This window comes from Notolepis coatsorum (genome assembly GCF_963971535.1).
Source record: "Notolepis coatsorum genome assembly, chromosome: 5".
Classification (NCBI taxonomy): Eukaryota; Metazoa; Chordata; class Actinopteri; order Aulopiformes; family Paralepididae; genus Notolepis; species Notolepis coatsorum.
The window spans coordinates 192,098,798-192,114,918 of record NC_140169.1 but is presented as its reverse complement, the minus strand read 5'-3'; the positions used below and the strand labels follow the sequence as shown (position 1 = coordinate 192,114,918).

The window sequence follows — 16,121 nt, the reverse complement described above, 5'->3', positions numbered from 1 at the left end:
CCTCGTTACTGAGTACCTCCGTGTCTGTGATGATTCCTTGTTATACTACCAGATCAGATATAACACAAAGCATAACCACTCTCTTTGAAGCAGAGAATATGTACAAGGCGGAAGAGACCCTTCGGCGCTAAACCAATCAGAGAGGGCCTTCGCTGTACGCGACTAGCCAATCAGAGAGCGTCTTCGCACACATAGGCTACGGGGGGAAAAATCACGCGGGGGCGGTGCACGACCTGCATGACGTCATGAACTGAAACCTGTGACTGGTTTCTGTGCTTTGACTGCAGACTTGACTGGAAAACATTGCGATCTGAACGGGAAAAGGAGACCGTTCCAAAATGAGCTCTAAACAGAAAACCATCACTGTAATTGGCAGGTGAGTGGCTAACGTTTACTTTAGAATGATGATAGTCTCCGCGAAATATTTGGCTTTCCTTTAGTTTTGTTCCTATATTTGTCCTGCTGCACTGGCAGCCAGCAGTTAACAATAGTGTTATATCATCTCACTGCATTTGACTTCAGTTAATTCTAATGGCTTGATAATATTGCATTAATTACATACATACATAACATACATACATACAATCCGCACAGCAGTGAGCCTTTGTAGGGCAGCAGCACTGATAGTGCCGTGGTGTAGTACATACATGTAGATATTGATTGATTGATTGATTGATTGATTGAAAACTTTATTAACAGATTGCAGAATGGGTACAGTACAGTACAGCTCAATACAATTGTTAAGGGGATGCAGACCAGAGAAAGACTTTCGTCTTGTTTACATCAGGGTCCCCCATTTTCAATTCATCATAACATATATGACATACATGACATACAGATAGACAGTACTGCTACATCTATACATTTATGACATACCAGATTTGCAAATACAGTACTGTTTGTGATACGAAAAGAGTCCAGAAAAGAGAGTATATACATTTGACGTAGAAACTGTACATTGGAGGAGGTTGGGTAGGTGGTGGGGGGGGGGGGGTTGGGTAGGAGGGGTGGGTGGGGGACACTGTACAACTGTACAAGCAAAACTGTACATTGGAATATTGACAAGACCATACTTGGTCATTTACTGTACATTGGAGGGGGTTGTGTTAGGACATTTACAGGGGCCAGTTTCGAATTGCAGTCTCCCGTAGGTGTTTTTTGAGAGTGTTTTTGAAAGTGGGTACTGGGTAGTGATTCACATTCCTTTACAGCTGTGGGTAGGGCATTCCACATTGATGTGGCATAATTGCGAAACGTGTTTAGTCACTTGTTTGAGCCGAATCTGGGTTTAACATGATTTGTGGAGCTCCCGCTGGTGTTGTGTATGTATCTATGTATGTTTCAGGATTATCTATCTTCTAGGCGGCAGTGTGTGAAGTTAGGTCAAGCACAATCTGAATTCTTGGCCATGACTAAAGGTGTGCCACAAGGTTCAGTTTTGGGTCCTGTCCTTTTTACAATTTATATTAATGATATTGTTTCTTCTTTGTATGGATGTCATGCCCATTTGTATGCTGATGACACAATTGTGTACTGTATTGCAGACTCTGTACAGCTGGCCTTTGAGAAATTGCAACTTTCCTTTTATGCTCTACAGGATGCCCTTACTAGTCTTAAATTGGTTCTTAATGCTAGTAAGACAAAGTTTATGTTGTTTTCAAGAGCAAGGAATATTAACTTTGATGATGTGAGGATATCTACTGTCAGTGGCTCTTGTATAGAGAGAGTCACGGAGTATAAATATCTTGGCCTGTGGCTCGACGAGAAATTAACATTTAAGTTCCATGTGGAAAATCTTGCCACTAAACTGCGACAGAAAATTGGTTTCCTGTACAGAAACAGATCCAATTTTCCTCTATTTAGTAGAAAAAGAATTGTGGAATCAGTCTTCTTATCAGTTTTGGACTATGGTGATGTAATTTATAGGCATGCTGCGGAATCAACTCTTAAACCGCTGGATTCTGCATATCACTCTCAGATTTATAACTGGTGACAGATATGATACTCACCATTGTGTCCTGTATGATAGGGTGGGTTGGCCTTCTCTTGCAGAAAGGCGCAACAAACACTGGTATTTATTTATTTTTAAAGCCCTTATTGGTAAACAACCTATTTATATCTCCTCACTGTTAGATTGGAATATTGGAACCTATTCAACTCGATCGAATGACTGGATGGTTCTTAGGGTTCCTCAGATTTTTTCTGAGCTAGGGAAGTCAGCCTTTTCCTTTGATGCCTCTAACTCATGGAATGTCCTTCAACTCAGCTAAAATTGGAGGTTCTCCCTTCCCTTGGAATGTTTAAATGTATGATTTCAGACCATTGTGTGACTACCTGTAACTGTTTTAGTTGATATTTTAAAATAATTTTTAAACGTTTTTAATTTTTTTTACTCTGGTGTTTAAATTTCTGTGAATATTGTTTTTATTATGTACTGTACAATCGTCGTTTCTGTAAATGAGGGAAACCTCAGATGCTTACGATTTTAAATAAAGGTTGAAATGAAAAATGAAAAATTTTACATCGGGGGACCCTGATGTAAACAAGACGAAAGTCTTTCTCTGGTCTGCATCTCCTTAACAATTGTGTGTATTGAGCTGTACTGTATTGTACCCATTCTGCAATCTGTTAATAAAGTTTTTCAATCAATTCAATTCAGGCCTACATGTAAATTCATATAACGTACATGTAACGTTATACACGTTATAACGTTATACACAATCATGTAAACTAAAGTACTACTCTGTCCTACAAAGGCAACGCTTTGTCTCATGATTACGCCTAACGTTAGTGATGATGAGGTTTAATGTATCTGCCTATGTTCATATGATGTCATTCACTGGCCTCCATAATAAATTAACAATCATTTATAATGACCTCAGCATTATATTAATGGTTATTATTAAGCTTCCAACTAGTTATGATGATCCCTCATAATGATCTAATCATATTCATGGTTAGTATTAAGCTCATATGCCCATTTGAGGGAAAGTTTTCATTGATTGTCCAACTTGTACTTTGGTTTCCTGTTATTGAGGGTCTCCTCGTCTAGTCATCAGTTTAGGAGGATGTCTGGGTCTGGCTGCACATGACCTCATAGTATGTCTCTGCAACTATATTGTGGAATTGACAACTTTATGACATGAACTCATAATTGGAGCCATTCTTTTCTGTGAGGGATGTTTGCATTTTAAGACATTATTTTGTCCCCTGTTAATTATTAACATGACACAAGATCTTTGATCCCAACAGTAATTAGACATGTTGTCAAGTGAAAAATACTACAGAAATGAATGAGTGAAGATTATTGCACAGTTATTACACTCTCACACACACACACACACACACACACACACATACACACACACACACACATACACACACACACACACACACACACACACACACACACACACACACACACACACACACACACACACACACACTGCTGCTACTTACACTGTCAAATAATTTTTCTCTTTATTTTCAATGTATCTGCTGTTTTCTTACCTTGTAAAAAGAAAATAAATATCTATATACCTTGTATTGTATAGTTTGTATAGATATAATATATGTTGTGTTTGTTTATTATGTTTAGTTTATAGTTTATTTCGTTTTTAGTTATAGTTTATATAAGAGTTTCTTCTGAATGTATGTACATTTCAAAAAGTTGTGACAATAAAATAATCAGAATCAGAATTATGACACTATAGGGCAGATAGAGGGAGCAGATATAACTGACTGGTGAAAGGACAGAGAGAGAGAGAGAGAGAGAGAGAGAGAGAGAGAGAGAGAGAGAGAGAGAGAGAGAGAGAGAGAGAGAGAGAGAGAGAGAGAGAGAGAGAGAGAGAGAGAGAGAGAGAGAGAGAGAGAGGGAGGGAGGGAGGGGGACTGAACTCTTATGTACAGTCAAGGTGGGGAATGAAGAGCAGCCACCAGCCTCATGCTGCTCCTTCTGTCTATTCTACAGGAAAACAACCAGACTATTTCTATTCTAATCTAAACTTCAATTGGGCTGATAGAGCGTCATATCATAGTTTGAATGGGTTTCCAATCAGTTTTTAGTTATTGTTGGGTATACAATTTTAGCTATAGGTTAGTCTTCTAATGTTTTAAATGTATGTGTTTTGTGTTATTGTCGTGTTTTTGTTGTGGCCTAACAGCCCTGGGACCATGACGGAAATAAGGGTTTTACTCTTTCTCATGTTATCCTTTGTGTGTGTGTGTGTGTGTGTGTGTGTGTGTGTGTGTGTGTGTGTGTGTGTGTGTGTGTGTGTGTGTGTGTGTGTGTGTGTCTGTGTGTGTGTGTGTGTGTGTGTGTGTGTGTGTGTGTGTGTGTGTGTGTGTGTGTGTGTGTGTGTATGGGGCAGTGGGTTGATTGGCCGTTCCTGGGCCATGGTGTTTGTCAGCGGCGGCTACAGAGTGAAGATCTATGACAACCAGCCGGGCCAGGCTGCCAAGGCCATCACAGAGATCAGGTCAGTACTGCTAACTACTACTAACACCAGACCTACTTTACTTACTTACTCAAGTCCATTCATTGTTAGAACTATTAGGTCATCAACGAATCACCTCACATCCCCTTCTGTACTGTGGCATCCTCTCCTCTAGGTGTCACTGTGTTCTCTCAATACCAGAGAGATCCTTTTATTTATTTTACATTACATTTACATTTACATTTAGCTGACACTTTTATCCAAAGCGACTTACAAGTTCTGTACAACAAGTCAGCAGGAGAGGTACAACTCTGGCAGCTAAGGCCTAAGGGTCAGTAACATTGTTCGTCAAACAGTGCTACAGACTTGAGTGCATAATAGCATAGTAGGTAGTAATAATAGGCAAGGTAGAGTGCAGACTAGTACAGTACAAGGATACAAGGTTGTTGTTGTTTTTTTTCTTTTTTTTCTTAGTTTGTCTATTTGTTTATTGATTAACTTTTCAGAAAGATGGAATCATGGAGACATATTTGAGCTGTGTTTACCTCCCTGGTAAACCATGTGAGAAATTGGCTCCCAAAAAGCCCAAGATTTACCATATTTAAACAGTGGCCATTTTGCTCTTATGTCATGCTCAGGTTGTGATTTCTTTCCAGGGTGGAAAGGAACCCAACCTGAGCATGACATGAGAGAAGAATGGCCACTGTGTGAATATGGTCGATAGATTGAAAAGTGGGAAGCCACTTGAGTGCAAAGTACATTGTTTTATTTGCTCACATAGCTCATAGATTAGGCATTAAAGGCATATAGTTGTCTTAAGGGGAGTCTAGACGGGCGGCATGTTTTCAAACTCTAGCTCTTCCTCAGGTAGCATCATCCAGGTGATACGTGTCACTAGAAATAGTGTTTACCCCAGAAATGTTCCCTTGGCAAGGTACAGTAGAAAAGAAAAGCCTCTTTTCAGTATTTAGATTTGGTCTCGTGTAGTGGAAGTCAACGGGGGGCAATAACACATTGATATGCAAAACATTATTCTGCTTTTAATATCTCAAAAACACTGGTGCAAGTGACCCTGAAAGAACTCCCATTTGTGACAATTCGGATGTATTCTTAAAAATTGCCCATCCATTTAAAAGCAGGTCTTCAAAGGACAGATGTGGTAGAGACCTACACACCAGACCAGAGACAGATGTGGTAGAGACCTACACACCAGACCAGAGACAGATGTGGTAGAGACCTACACACCAGACCAGAGACAGATGTGGTAGAGACCTACACACCAGACCAGAGACAGATGTGGTAGAGACCTACACACCAGACCAGAGACAGATGTGGTAGAGACCTACACACCAGACCAGAGACAGATGTGGTAGAGACCTACACACCAGACCAGAGACAGATGTGGTAGAGACCTACACACCAGACCAGAGACAGATGTGGTAGAGACCTACACACCAGAGAGGCTGACCCCCCCACCACTATAACACAGGACTGCTTAGTTATGGCAAAATCATCATGTGTTTATTGAACTTTAACACTTTAACACAAAATGAGAGCAACACTGCATGTGGTACAACAATAGTTTTATCTCAATTATCTTGTTTTCATGATCATGGGAAGTCAAAATGTGTATTGAAATTGAAACTTGATTAATCACCCAGCCCTAGTGCAACACCATCCTCTTTGCACAAAGACAGATCAGGCCTATTGTACTGCAAATTATGAGGGATGATTAGGCCTAACAAAAATAATGGTTGGTTTCAGGTTGCTGACCGACCCTGCCGATTTAGGTGCGACCCAATATATTTTATGAGTTTAAAAAAAAAATTATATATTAAAAAAAAAAAAAATCCTTTTTTTTTTTTTTTTTTTGAATAAAGTTTCATAGAAATCTTAGTCAAACATTTAGTATTATGGATATTAAACATGCTGGCAGAGTACATGCATCCATGTTGTTGTGAACATTTTAACCCTTTCACTGCCACACGACAGCCGGTTAACCCTTTCACTGTGACAATACAGAAGGTTAGCCCTTTACTATCACACAACCGACGGCGATGCTCCATCATTAGCATCATTAGCTCCGCATCCGCGGAGCTAATGATGCTAATGATGGAGCATCGCCGTCGGTTGTGTGATAGTAAAGGGCTAACCTTCTGTCGTGTGGCAGTGAAAGGGTTAATTAAATAAAGAAATTCCCTATCCATAGTCGCCGTGGGAAAGAATAAAAAAAAAATAAAAAATAAAAAAAATTCCCTACCTACCCATGGCCAAACTGACAACCAACCTGAAACCAACTATTATTTTTGTTAGGCCTTGATGTAATAACACAAAGTCATGATTCATGAACCAAAATACAACCCATTCCTCGCTGCGCCTACTCACACCAAAGGCACTCAGCCGTAGCCGTTATCAGTGAATCCTTTTTACTCTGGAAACACACTGGGATCTAAAACACTGTTTTACTGCTGACTCATCATCAGTTAAACATTATGGTGAGATGACAACGCACTTCAGGAGAACATGTGTTATAGAGTTAAATTGTAATTACTACCCAAGATTAACTGAAGGCTAATATGAAGAAGCTCTGTGGCCATACAGAGGATAAATTCATTCATCCACTCACTCACTCACTCACTCACTCACTCACTCACTTCCTGTATTGTTTATATTTAACCATTCAATAACCTGATAACAGTTTTAAAGTTTTCATTGTCTTGTAGAGCACCAGACCAAATAGACCACTTGGCTCTCGGTAGTAGAAAAACAAAGTAGAAAAAACATACTTCATAGTAGTTCATTTATGGGTGCTTCATTGATAATTACACAATCATTAAATTATATATAACAAAATCATATATTTCATATGGTCAATGTGGCAATGTTGTCAACTCTGTTCATATGAATTAAGCCTATTTGGAAGGTTTTTATTTTGTGCTCAGGCACATAAGAAAAGGCAGCTCTTGTAAACTCGTCAACAAAGCGACCCGCAAAAAAACATTTGGCTCCTCTACAGACACTAAACTTAAGCAGAGCATTTGTGCTCCTGCAGGATCCGCGGTGAACCACTAGATGTCGCTGAAGACCCATTCTTCTCTTGTTGAAAATCTTATCTCACACCCCTCTGAGACAAAAAAAAGTACTTTAGCACATTCGAACTATGATCAATAAATTAAGAAATACCCTCATGTTGACATGGTGAAATTAAAGAAGGCACTTACATTGATTCAACATCAACTGCAGCAGGCAGAATCAGTTTGTGGTTAATTTGTTCTCTGGCTGCTATTGTTCTCAAGAATATAAATAATATATTAGAGTAACAAACACTGATAAGAGTTTCTATCAGACTCATAAATATAGGCTATTATAGTATAATCAGTGGTGAAAGTAGACTTGAGTTGTTGTTGTTGTTGTTGTTGTTGTTGTTGTTGTTGTTGTTGTTGTCTACTGTTGTTTGGAGAGGGGACAGAGGCAATTAATTTGCCTGATCGTCTTACCTGCAATAATTATTTTGGTGGTGCACAGTACCACACGGTACCGGTTTACTATCGCCTGTGAGTATGATCCATAACTTTGGGATTTCTACATACACCTCTTAAGTATTGTGGTGGATTTTTGACGTCTCTAGGGATGGTTAAATGAAATACAGAGACAAGAGATTGGCCTTAAATCAGAGTGCAAACCACCAGGTTCTCCACGGACATCCAGCAGCCTAAAACAGTGTCACACTGCGAATTAGATATTCTGAAATAATAAAACAGGAGCAGAAAGAGACTCACGTTAAAGGAATACAATACAGGTTTATTGGAAAAGAAAATAATACAGTACGCCCATACGGACGGACTTTCAGTCTGTCAGAGTGTATATTCACAGGTCTGTCAGAGTGAAAGTGACAAAAAGCAAAAGTGTAATGTGTTATAACACAGTCAAATAGAGACGCCTTCTTCGATGCATTCTTAGAACTCTGGGAGGCTCCAAAAAGGGGCTTCTAGCAGGCAACCTTGACAACCTTATCAGGCCAGATGAATGGGTGCCCTGTCTTTAAACAGAAATCATGACTTCACAAAGAGAGAAGGGGGAGGAGGAGGTGGAGGGGGGGGGAGGAGGAGGAGGAGGGGGTGGAGGAGGAGGAGGAGGAGGATGGGGTGGTGGAGGAGGAGGAGGAGGAGGAGGAGGAGGAGGAGGAGGAGGAGGAGGAGGGGGAGGAGGAGGAGGAGGGAGGGAGGATGTGAAATTACCCTTCACAGTATCTAATGTTAAGACTGCCAGACTGCATGCAGGGGTGCAGAAGGAATCCGTGGTGGAGGACGACAGCAGCATCTCGTTCTTCTTGTTCTGCAACAGGGTCTTTTCTGGGGTCACGCCGTCGGGGTGGGCGTAGGCGCGATTCCTCTTGGCCGAGCACCTCATGAGGGCCTTGCCGATGAGGTAGCACAGCTCGGCCACGTTGAGAACCATGCAGATGGTTGATGACGCCACCATGAAGATGGTGAAGAGGGTTTTCTCCGTGGGCCTGGAGATGAAACAGTCCACCTTGTTGGGGCAAGGCCACTGCTCGCACTTCACCAGCCGGGGCATCTGGAAGCCGTCGTAGACAAAGTACAGGGCGTACATGAATCCACCTTCGAAAATGAGACGGAAGAACAGGCTGCAGATGTAGGTCCACCACAGCGGTCCCGTGATGGGCAGGCGCCGCCTCTTCAGCGTCTCCAGGTCTATATCATTCATCCTGGTACCGCCGTTGGAGGCCAGCATGGTCCTCTTGTCCCCTCGCTTCCTGTAGGACACGTGCATGGTCACCAGCAGCGCCGGTGTGGACACGAAGATCAGCTGGAGGCACCAGAGGCGGATGTGAGACACTGGGAAGAAGTGGTCATAGCAGACATTCTTGCAGCCGGGCTGCTGCGTGTTGCAGGTGAAGTCAGCCTGCTCGTCCCCCCAGACGCTCTCGGCGGCCAGCACCAGGATGGTGATGCGGAAGATGAAGAGGACGGAGAGCCAGATCTTTCCCAGGCTGGTAGAGTGTTTGTTCACACCGCCCAGCTGGGCGTACAGGGCCCCCCAGCTCATTGTGACAACAAGGACTCTGGATTCCTACACCGCCTGTAGAAAACAAGAGGTGGACAGAGGGTTTACAAACAAATTAAAGAGTAATTTATCTTCATACTGACTGACTATTCTTGCGGTGATTATCCATTAATTCACTGTCTTGGCTCGTTTAGTTTCTCAAGAAAAGTGACTTGGTCTGAGAGGCTGGCAGAGTAAATCTGCTCCTCTTTGTAGAGACATTAGTTAGGCTGAGAGGCTGACAGAGTAAGTCTGCTCCTCTTTGTAGAGACATTAGTTAGATTGAGAGGCTGGCAGAGTAAATCTGCTCCTCTTTGTAGAGACATTAGTTAGGCTGAGAGGCTGACAGAGTAAGTCTGCCCCTCTTTGTAGAGACATTAGTTAGGCTGAGAGGTTGACAGAGTAAGTCTGCTCCTCTTTGTAGAGACATTAGTTAGGCTGAGAGGCTGACAGAGTAAGTCTGCTCCTCTTTGTAGAGACATTAGTTAGGCTGAGAGGCTGACAGAGTAAGTCTACTCCTCTTTGTAGAGACATTAGTTAGGCTGAGAGGCTGACAGAGTAAGTCTGCTCCTCTTTGTAGAGACATTAGTTAGGCTGAGAGGCTGACAGAGTAAGTTTGCTCCTCTTTGTAGAGACATTAGTTAGGCTGAGAGGCTGACAGAGTAAGTCTGCTCCTCTTTGTAGAGACATTAGTTAGGCTGAGAGGCTGACAGAGTAAAGGAGACACATGCAGGAGAGAAGGTCCTGGTGTGATTCAACCCTACCGGCCAGCAGAGCTACTAGTCTTTGTGATTTCATGCTGCTTTTAAGATCTTTCTTTTTTCATTCTTGTTGTTATATTAAACTGTGAGCAGAGAGAGCGAAAGAAAAAAATGGAATGAGATGATATTCAACATAAACCACGAAATTGTGATTACATGCAATGCGCCTGTAGTCGGTAGATGCACAAGACACTGGAAATATTTCAATATTAACCACTAATAGTTTCATCAGCACACAACAATGAGCTGAATAAATAGTCGAATAAGCAATTATGCTCTCTAATAATTGCCCCCCCCCCCCATCAGTAGCGTATGGAGGAGGGAAGCTTTCCTCAAGTACAGCTACATATTCTTCATCCAGACAATCTTTCAGTCTTAGACCAGAGGGCCCTCAGCATATCTGCTAGAAGTGGAGGGCCTTGAACACTCTTGAACACTCAGCTGGCCTCGGACCAGTAGTCACATGCACCCCAAAATAACCACTGGCTCTATGTCTATACAGTTACTGTGAGTGGCTCCTTCCTTCCATCCTTGAAGCACTCACTGAGGAAGTGGCACTCGATCTGAGTATTAACTATATATTACAGAGAAGGGAAAAACTGACATTTTTGAAGAAGAAAAATCAAACATTAATTTCCAATAATTCTCAAATGTTCTGGTTATTGTTTCTTTCAGTGATTTTAGACACATGTCTTTTCGAGTTACAGGCGATACGATTAAATTGCTCTAATACACGACATAGGCCTGACGAGAATAGGTGGGAAATCTGTGCACGTAGCTACTATAACTCACCTGTCTATTGGATTCCTTTTTAAATGTATATCAGTTGACTTCCATTGAGTTAAAACTGATTAATACTGTTTTTGTCGTCGTAGAAAAATCATTCCAACGCACCAGTCGGTAAAGAAAGTTTCAAGTCACGGTTGACGGTTGAGACGTGAAGGAACCCGAGAGCCGCAGATGTCAGGTTTCAGGTTTCAGGTTTTTATTTAGACTCCACAACATAAACAGATCATTACTCCAGCTTACATTGTTGTCAAGGATAGAAAGGTATAAGCCTCTTGACTTCATTCCATCGTTGTCCTTGGGTGTCAAGGATGCTAGAAACACACAACTCATTACAGAATTAATCACAATTATTATCTTTGCATAATAATAATGGCACAACCCTAAATTAATACAAAACAAAGCACATTTGTTGATGCAATGTTCATTTATGCCGAAAGTCAGTGAGCTTCAGGAAGCACGGAAGTTAAGGAGAGGGTAGTGGCTTAGGGTTTTGGGCGTGTGAGGCAGTCGAGGGATCCGCCCCTCCTTCCGTGCACGTCGCCAGTCGTGCTCGTGGGGGGGAGGTTTGCGTGAGGATGGGGAGGGGGGGGGGGGGGAGGGAGGCCATCCATCTTATCTTCAGACAGTCAGAGACGTACACGCGTCCCGTCCTGGTTGAAGTATGTCGAGGCACACCTGAGGTTCCGAAGACATTCATCCTTCTTATGGATGGGCGGGGCCAGGGTCAGGGTGGGCGGGGCCAGGGTGGGGCCAGGAGAATCCTCAACAGTATCGCTGCTCATTCTCGTGTTAATTCTTCAAACGTGATTTGCTTGTGTGACGAGAGACAAGTAGGCTAGTTGTGCTTGTGTCCATTCGATTTAATTAGGGATCATTTATGGCAGTTATGATGATAATTTTTTCTTTCTTTCATAATTTGATTCTCCAACAAGGCAGTGGCCTGCTTTAAAAACACATTTTCCTTTAGCCAGAAGAAGTGGCATGTGAAACGGGCTACGGTAATTTCAAAGTGTCATTGCACCATATGACGTGGGCGCCTGCATCCCCTGTGAAATTGAGTCTATAACATGCAAACGCGAATTTCACAGTATGCCTCCCGACCCGTGACCATATGGCACGGTTTCACTTTCATGTATCTCGCTATCAATAATTGCTGTTTTCATAAGCGGACACTCGTGCTGAAATAAATACATCCATTTTAGAGGCAGGCTACTCAGTTCAGGAAACTTGTGAAATATTTATTATTTTCAAGATGTATATATTTTTTTACAATTACATTTCCATTACAATCAAGACAATCAAGACAAAACAAATACCTGCATATCACGATAATCAATTCATATAAAATGGATGAATTCATTTTTTGTATTGAAAAAGTCCACAGAATTAATTTCCAAAGTAAATATTTTGTTCCATCCTGATAAGTAATTTGTAATTCAGTAACTCGATCACAGTAGGCTACATCTGTCGACCCATTCTTAATTTTATCTCGATGAAGCATCACTGAGGGGAACTTTCCTCTATAGCTGCTACAAAGAGGGGAACGTTGATGGATTCAAAGATCCCATAAAATGTTGCTGTAGATCCTAAAATGTTTTCCTCTGCTACAATACTTTGCCCTGGTCTGCCATAGTGCATGTTTTCCAGATGGTGAGGGATAAGACTGTGAGTGGTGGCTGCTGCCATATTCTAACCCGGCCTGTATTTATCAAGCCGCTGAGAGAGTGCTCATTTCATGAAATTTGAGCGTCTCCAGAGCCATCTATCTAGAAAGATCTAGATATTCCTTTCCAATTGAATATTCAATAAACTGATCTTTGCAGGCAACAAGTACTATTGCTTAGGCTACCTTCACACTGCAGGCAAAAGTGGCCTGAATCTGATTTGTTTTTGCGCATAATGTGACTCAGAACAGTTTTCACATCTCATGGAATCTGATCTTTTCAATTCTGATTTGGGCCACTTTCATATGTGGTCCTAAGTCAGATACAGGTCTGATTTTTTGCAATGCAACCTCAGTCTGAACATACAGTCATGTCAGAATTCATGTGACTTTTATGTCACTCTAGATTGATATTCATCACCCCCATATTATCTGCTCATGAATTAGTTGGCCTCCACTGCACATCAACTTATAAATTAAAACATAAACTGTGACTTCAGTGTCCTCCATGTTACATCCATCTTCGTTATTGGTCATTTGCACATGTTAAGAAGCGTGATCAGTTCACAAAGGAATCTGATATTGGCCACATTTAAAAAAAATAATAATAATAATGTGAACAGCCAAACAAAAAAATCTGATCTGAGCATTAAATCATAATTGAGCATTAAGGCTTGCAGTGTGAATGTAGGTAGTTGCAGGGAGGAAAATATGGTTCAAGATACCTCAATATCACAACTTCTGTACAACAAAAATTCTTATATAAGGCTTAGGAACCCAGGGTCACATATGAAGTTGAATTCAGATGTAAACTGGTCTTGGAGGGCGGCTGAGTGGCGCAGTGGGCAAGGCGCTCACCACTAACGCAGGAGATGCTGGTATCGAGCCCAGCTCTCGGCGTTGTTACCGGCTTGGCCGGCCGTCATACTAACACAATTGGCAGTGTTAGAGGGTGGGAAAGCCGGTGGGTGGGGATTGGACGTTGTGGACAGCGACTCCTACAGGTCGGTTGGGTGACGCCGGTACGGCGGAAACAGGAAGTATCGGGGGCAGCGTGAGCCTCCCATGCGTTACTCCTCGCCACTGAGAGTTCGAGCTGCTGCGGTGAAAAGATGCGACAGGCTGCCTCCTCGTGTACCGGAGGAGACACGTGATGCAAGGCTTCTATCCTCACTACAGCCGACCAGTGGGAGGCATAGTCTAGCAACGTTCAAGACAGGGGAGGGAAGAATTGGAAACACGAAATTGGGATGGGAGAAAAATAGAAAATGGGGAGAAAAAGTGGATAAAAAAAATATGTAAACTGGTCTCAGGCAGGGGTGCGTTGCTCAGGGGACGGGGTTGCACGCCGTGCAACTGGCTACGTGAGCAGAAGCACGCGCATGCACATGCACGGATGTGCACACGCGTGCACACAGGAATGCGCTGCACTCGACTGATGCGCCAAATCGCTAAGTACCCACCTGGCTGCTTTGCATAACAATAGCGCAGGTTGTCAGGTGTGTTCAAATACGTTCTCAGATACATTCACACAAAACTTGTGAATGAAATGTGTTACATTCCATTCGTAGAGGCAATTAGGCATTGTCTTTAGTCTGTGCGTATGCGAGGGAACATTTATGCACATGCGCGGGAGCGAGCGCACGCGCACACAGGAGTGTGCGTGCACGTGGCGTCATTAAAACACCGTGCAACCAGCTTTGAAATCAGCAATGCACCCCTGGTCTCAGGTCAGTACTCCTGCTTGAGTTGAGTATAGCTAGATCTTTGAAACTTGATGATTGCACAAATATATATTATATAGTTAGACTGAGGTCTTAGGTTAAGGTTTAGGTTTGGGTTTATAAACAACTTTCTAGCTTGGCCAAGCAGTGAGGACCCCGGACCCTCTGGGTCACTACTTCTTCAGCTTGGCCAGACCCATGAGGAGCTGGTCTCTCTGGGTCACTACGTCTTCAGCTTGGCCAGACCCATGAGGAGCTGGTCCCTCCTCTCCCTCCTGGCAGACAGGTGCTGCGGGTCGCAGGGGATCAGCTCACACATCTCCTGTGGAGAGAAACATACCTACATACATAGCAGAGGAAAGACGGGATTAGGAGACGACAAGGGCAGAGAGAAAATAATGACAAGTATCTTCTCCAGAGCGGGGAGGGGGCAGGGGCAGGAGCAGGCATGCAGTCGTGCAGAAACGCGGTTAAACGCCGTTTAGGTAGGTCACTGAGGCAGAAGTGCGCGCAATGATGTGCACGCGCGCACACAAAAATGCGTTCACAATTGTCACTGGACTCGTCGCGCCGTGCGATAAGTACCCGGCCGGCACTTATCACCTAGACTTTGCATAATAATAGGATACCGATAGCATAACAACGAGAAGTGCCAAACCAAAATACAAGCCCTGTAGGCTACCAATTGGTGGGGGGTTGCTTGATCTGTGGTCCCGACTGGAAGTTTGTATTTACTTTTCTAATTTAAGTTAATTCAATTAAAGAAATTGTAACTACAATTACATTTTAAACATTGTTATGCATAATAATCATCTGTTCTGTGCGCAACCGAGGGAACATGTATGCGCGTGGCGTTTGGGCAGTTGTTCAGGGGGCCACATTGTCAGAAACCCAAGGGGCCAGGGGCCGGACTGCCACGGCGCCTCCCCGTGCTATGAATATATGTACACTTGACACAACACGCAACCACATTTTCACAACTTTTATTTAACTACATTGCAAAAGTAGTATACTTTTCAAAAAAAGTGCTTCATTTATGTGCCACATCTGCAACATCTCCTGCAAAAAGTGCTTCATTTATGACTGTGCAACAACTGCAACATCTCCTCTTCAACATTTCAATATAAAAATAAAATAAAAAACAAACAAGTGCATGATGTGCATCTGAACATTCTAACATCAACACTTGAACAAAAAAACACATTTATAGTGCAGCTGAGCTTATGAAAAAGTGCTTCATGTCTGTGCAACAACAGCAAATCACAGCATCTTATTAGCACTTATTGTCCACTCTTAACTCTCAAACATCAGGGGGGTGGGGGGCAGACAGGCCTAGCCTACATACACACATCTAATGAGAGCGATTGCACTTCTTTGACTGGGCAATGGCAGAGAAAGAGGGTTCATAGGAAGTGAGGGCTACCCGCAAACAGTGATGCAAATGCTTTGTCAAGGAGGCACGGTTGCTTGTTTTAATGGCATTCATGTGAGAGAAACTGGATTCACAGGTGTATGTTGAGCCAAACATTGTTAGCACAGATATTGCCAGCGTTTTTATTTTGGGGAATGTCTTGACATGAATACACTTTATCCAAAATGTTGTGGTGGATTCATTCTCAAGTGCCTGCTTCAGAGCAGATGATGCTTGCATGTCAATTATTTCAAGTTGCAGGAGACCTTC

The 16,121-nt window shown here is 42.6% G+C and overlaps 2 protein-coding genes across 2 annotated transcripts in view; one reads left to right on the top strand and one right to left on the bottom strand.

Moving 5' to 3' along the window:
• Positions 1–250: 250 nt before the first annotated feature.
• Positions 251–16,121, top strand: part of cryl1 (crystallin, lambda 1) — a 140,109-nt gene continuing 124,238 nt past the window's right edge. Inside the window, exons 1-2 of the mRNA XM_084314525.1 lie at positions 251–376; positions 4,371–4,478. Coding sequence (XP_084170651.1) covers positions 339–376; positions 4,371–4,478 — 146 coding nt within the window. The 5' untranslated portion in view covers positions 251–338. The remainder of the gene's footprint in view (positions 377–4,370; positions 4,479–16,121) is intronic.
• On the bottom strand, positions 5,566–11,159 carry LOC311229240 (gap junction beta-2 protein-like; the record flags this gene model as incomplete). Its single annotated transcript, XM_084315307.1, has 3 exons — positions 11,057–11,159; positions 8,675–9,539; positions 5,566–5,603 (listed from the first exon to the last, which is right to left on the bottom strand). Exons 2-3 carry the CDS (start codon positions 9,504–9,506, stop codon positions 5,566–5,568), a joined length of 870 nt encoding a protein of 289 aa, XP_084171433.1. The 5' UTR covers positions 9,507–9,539; positions 11,057–11,159.